The sequence below is a fragment of the Amblyraja radiata genome, chromosome 1, assembly GCF_010909765.2.
Source record: "Amblyraja radiata isolate CabotCenter1 chromosome 1, sAmbRad1.1.pri, whole genome shotgun sequence".
NCBI lineage: Eukaryota > Metazoa > Chordata > Chondrichthyes > Rajiformes > Rajidae > Amblyraja > Amblyraja radiata.
In genome coordinates, this window is record NC_045956.1 from 49,340,332 (window position 1) to 49,344,276 (window position 3,945).

Below are 3,945 nucleotides of genomic sequence, written 5' to 3' on the forward strand. Positions count from 1 at the left end.
TCGAGACCCTTCTTCAGACTGAGAGTCAGGGGAGAGGGAGCCTAGAGATGTGTCAGGCTAGATTCTGGCTAGATTCATATATTATGTCTCAAAGAGAGGAGGAGAATGAGGTAACGAGGCGTGACGTCACTCAAACAATGACGTCACGTGGCCTGATGGCAGCGGTTCGCGTTCCTGAAGGGCATGACGTCACCCGGCGGCAGCTTGTCGGTCACGTGGTCCGGCGGCGGCGGCGGTCACGTGGTCCGGCGGCGGTGACGGCGACAAGATGGCGCGCTGCGCGGCCGTGGGGGACGTGGTGTTGGCCGGAGACCTGCTGACTTTTCCGGCCGCACATGGGGCCAAGGTGCTGTGCGGACCCGGCCTGCGGCGGCAGGGTTCCGGCCTGGGACTGGCCGCTTGTAAATCGGGGATCCTCAGGCACAAGGAGCCCTCGGTCTACTGGGTGGATTCGCAGCAGAAGCGGGTGAGTGGCCGAGGCCTGCACCCGGCGGCAGCGGCAGCGGGGTGAAGGGGGGAGTGGGGGAGCTGAAGCCGAGGCCTCCACCCGGCGGTGGTGGGTGTCGAGGTCCCTGCCTGGGGGTAGGAACCTGGGCAAGGGTTGTGCTGAAACATATCATCCCATGCCTGGCTAGATTCATATATTATGTCTCATTTGACATCATATATGATTTCACTATATAATTGTCCCCACTCGTTTACACAAATTGTCTCATTGTTAGCTTAGGGGTACAATTAGTTGTACAAAATGTCAACAGTGTTTTTTTAATAATAATAATAATAATATATTTTATTGTCATTGCACATAGGTGCAACGAGATTTGGTATGCAGCTTCCATCCGATGTCATAACTTAAGCAACTAATACAATTTATATATCCCGAGAAACATGATTTATAAAAAAGGACAGTGAAACAGTAAAACAATTTTATTGTCATATGTCCCAGATAGAACAATGACATTCTTTCTTGCAGCAGCACAACAAAGTTAGTTTGAACTAACTCCACTACCCAGCACAGGACGAGCTCTACCTAATGTTTCAGACCTTGGAGCAATGGGAAACTTAAGTTTAAAAAACAAGTAAGAAGCTGGAAGAACTCGGTGGGTCAGGCAACGACCATTGGAGGGAATGGACAAATGGTAGTTTGGGTTGGGACTTCTCTTCAGACTAATTGTAGCAGGGGGAGAAAGCTGGAAAATAGATCTAGGGATTTACAAAGCCTGGCAAGTGATGGGCTACAAAAACAGGTGGGGTGGGGGGGGGGAGGGAGAATGATTGGTTGAATAAGTGACAGGCTAGAGATAAACGTAACATGTTGAGTGTCAGATAGGGAATGACGAGTGAAATGAAAAACTAGTGGGAGGGATATGGGTGGAAGGAAACGGGGAGGAAAAAGAGATGAATACACGGGAAATATGGGAATCGGGGATGGGGTCCCGACAACGGTCTCAACCCGAGACTGCGAGCTTGATGTTAAGGTCCGTAGGCCGGTTCAAGCGTCGATCCCAGGCAAGGGATCATCTCCGATCCCAGATCTCACGTCCCAGAGCAAGGCCTCCAGCTCCACGATGTTAGACCGTAGAGCGATTGGAGATACAATCCGGAAAACAATTGCATCTCCGGCAAGGTAAGAGATTGAAAAAAGTTTCCCCCGGCCCCCTTCCCCACCCCCCACATAAAACAAACTAGAGAACATTAACACAAACTTTTTAAACACACTAAAAATAACAAAAAATGGACAGACAGGCTGTAGGCGAGGCTGCCATCGAAGCGCCACCCGGTGGAGATTGAATTGAATCTGCTTCCAGTACCATCGCTTGCTGTACATTGCCACACCAACTACTTTCTACTTGAGTTGTACCTTGTATATTGGTTATGTTATTGATTACCTTTGGATGTTAGGGTAATGCATCAAATGTGACTGAATTCCTACTGAAGTGTATTGTGGATGAACTTCCATAATTATTCTTCTGCGTGCATCTAACAGAATTGCTGAATCACAGGTATATTCCATTGCAAAGCTGATTGTTCAACATAGATTTCCAGCAGTAGTAATATTCATTTTTTAATAACAACTCTTTTAAAAATGAAGCATCCAAAATAATATTTGATCTTATGTATTGTTTGTTAATAAATGAATTGTCGAAAGATTCCACTTCGAAAAGATTTGTTATTTCCTCTTTTTATCTCTCCTTCCTTCCCCACAGTATGTACCAACTAAAGGTGAATATGTGATAGGAATTGTGACCACAAAATCTGGTGACATATTTAAAGTTGATGTTGGAGGAAGTGAACAAGCCTCATTATCTTATTTAGCATTTGAAGGAGCCACAAAGCGAAACCGACCAAATGTGCAAGTAAGTTTTGTGTTTCTTCAATTTTAATGACTTTGACCAGATTGGATGGAAGTGTATTTGACAATACATGTTCAGTCCACTAAACGATCATACATTCTTTTGGAAACATCTGTGTGTGGCTGACCTATATAGAATGTAGTGGACTTGCTTCTAGCGAGGAATGCACAATATATAAAAAAAATAATTGGCATTTTACATAATGGTATAAATTAACTACTTGGAAATGGTAGTTTTCAGATTCACTGTCTTTGTTTTTTTTTTACTAAACTTGTAGGTCGGAGATCTTGTCTTTGCACAGTTTGTTGTGGCCAATAAAGATATGGAACCTGAACTGGTTTGCATTGATAGCTGTGGACGATCGAATGGGATGGGAGTGATTGGACCTGATGGATTATTATTTAAGGTTTCACTGAATATTGCACGCAAGTAAGTTACTAAGTTGTGAATATTCTGAGCACCTTGCTATCAATCATTTGTCTGATTATATTTTGTTAAATTCTGAATTTCAGGTTACTTTCTCCGAACTGTGAAGTCATCAAGAATCTTGGGGATTTGAACCCCTTTGAGATAGTGATTGGAATGAATGGACGGATATGGGTAAAAGCCAAAACAATTAAACATACATTACTTGTAGCCAATGTATTAGAAAGCTGTGAAAACATGACCACAGATCAAAGGAAACGTGCCTTCAAAAAATTGTCTGAGAATGTGCCGTGAATCTCAGCCATTTCTGATTCAGTAAAGGCATTTGTAAGTTCTGTACATTAGCCTGAAAAAATCAATGCTGGATGGAAAAGTCAAGATCATGCACTGAGTTTGATGACTTTACAAACGTATTGGTTGTTAGAAGTCTCACAATGTTGTCAAACATGTTTAAAATATTTAACAACATACAACTTTTGAATATGTTGAAATATTCTAGCTGTTGATGGTCAAATATGACTTATTTCTGCAACATACTTGAATTCTCAATCAAATTAGTACAATAGCTGATCAGCCAACAGCTTGATAAAACAGAAACAATATCCAGGTTGTGCTCCAGTGTTAAAATTGAAAGAAAATGGGCAATTTATTTGGACGTTTAAACAAGTGAGGTTTACAGTCTTGATGTAATATTTGAACTTTTTTATTTCTAAATATTGTATGTTTTTTAATGTTCAGAATTATCAAATTATGGTTTTCCTATTTTCTTTATACCACACAATTCAATATGATTTGGGAAACTGACAGATTATAGAAATAAAAATTATATAGTTCTGATAGTAACTGTCTTTTGTGTTATTTATGTGGTGCGCAGGATTTGAGCAATTCTCCAAGAAAGAAATTATTTAAAGTTTTTTCACGTGTAGACTTAAGATATTTTAATCCATTTATGGATTTAAATCTTCACAACTCATTGTCAACGTTAGCAAAGATTCTTAAGGAATGGTATTTTATATGACAACTGTCTCTTTCGGTCTATGAAATGCTTGAACTTGGATGAATCTCTTTCTAAAATGCTAAATGAATAGAATATCCTTGTTGACTTCAATAAGCCAAATATTTCTCATTTTGGTGATTGGGATGACAGGAATTCTTGGTGGCTGTA

The 3,945-nt window shown here is 41.0% G+C and overlaps 1 protein-coding gene across 1 annotated transcript; it reads left to right on the top strand.

Annotated features, from left to right (window-relative positions):
* Positions 1–228: 228 nt before the first annotated feature.
* exosc3 (exosome component 3) lies at positions 229–3,623 on the top strand. Its single transcript, XM_033021532.1, has 4 exons — positions 229–466; positions 2,208–2,357; positions 2,632–2,783; positions 2,867–3,623. Exons 1-4 carry the CDS (start codon positions 269–271, stop codon positions 3,072–3,074), a joined length of 708 nt encoding a protein of 235 aa, XP_032877423.1. The 5' UTR covers positions 229–268; the 3' UTR covers positions 3,075–3,623.
* The last annotated feature ends 322 nt before the right edge of the window (positions 3,624–3,945 follow it).

What these genes read in the sequence shown, in the direction of transcription:
- exosc3 (XM_033021532.1), top strand. Translation starts at nt 269, where the DNA reads ATGGCGCGCTGCGCGGCCGTGGGGGACGTGGTGTTGGCCGGAGACCTG. An exon ending in GAAACCGACCAAATGTGCAA is followed by an intron (nt 2,358 to 2,631) that starts GTAAGTTTTGTG and finishes CTAAACTTGTAG; the next exon opens with GTCGGAGATCTTGTCTTTGC. An exon ending in TCACTGAATATTGCACGCAA is followed by an intron (nt 2,784 to 2,866) that starts GTAAGTTACTAA and finishes TCTGAATTTCAG; the next exon opens with GTTACTTTCTCCGAACTGTG.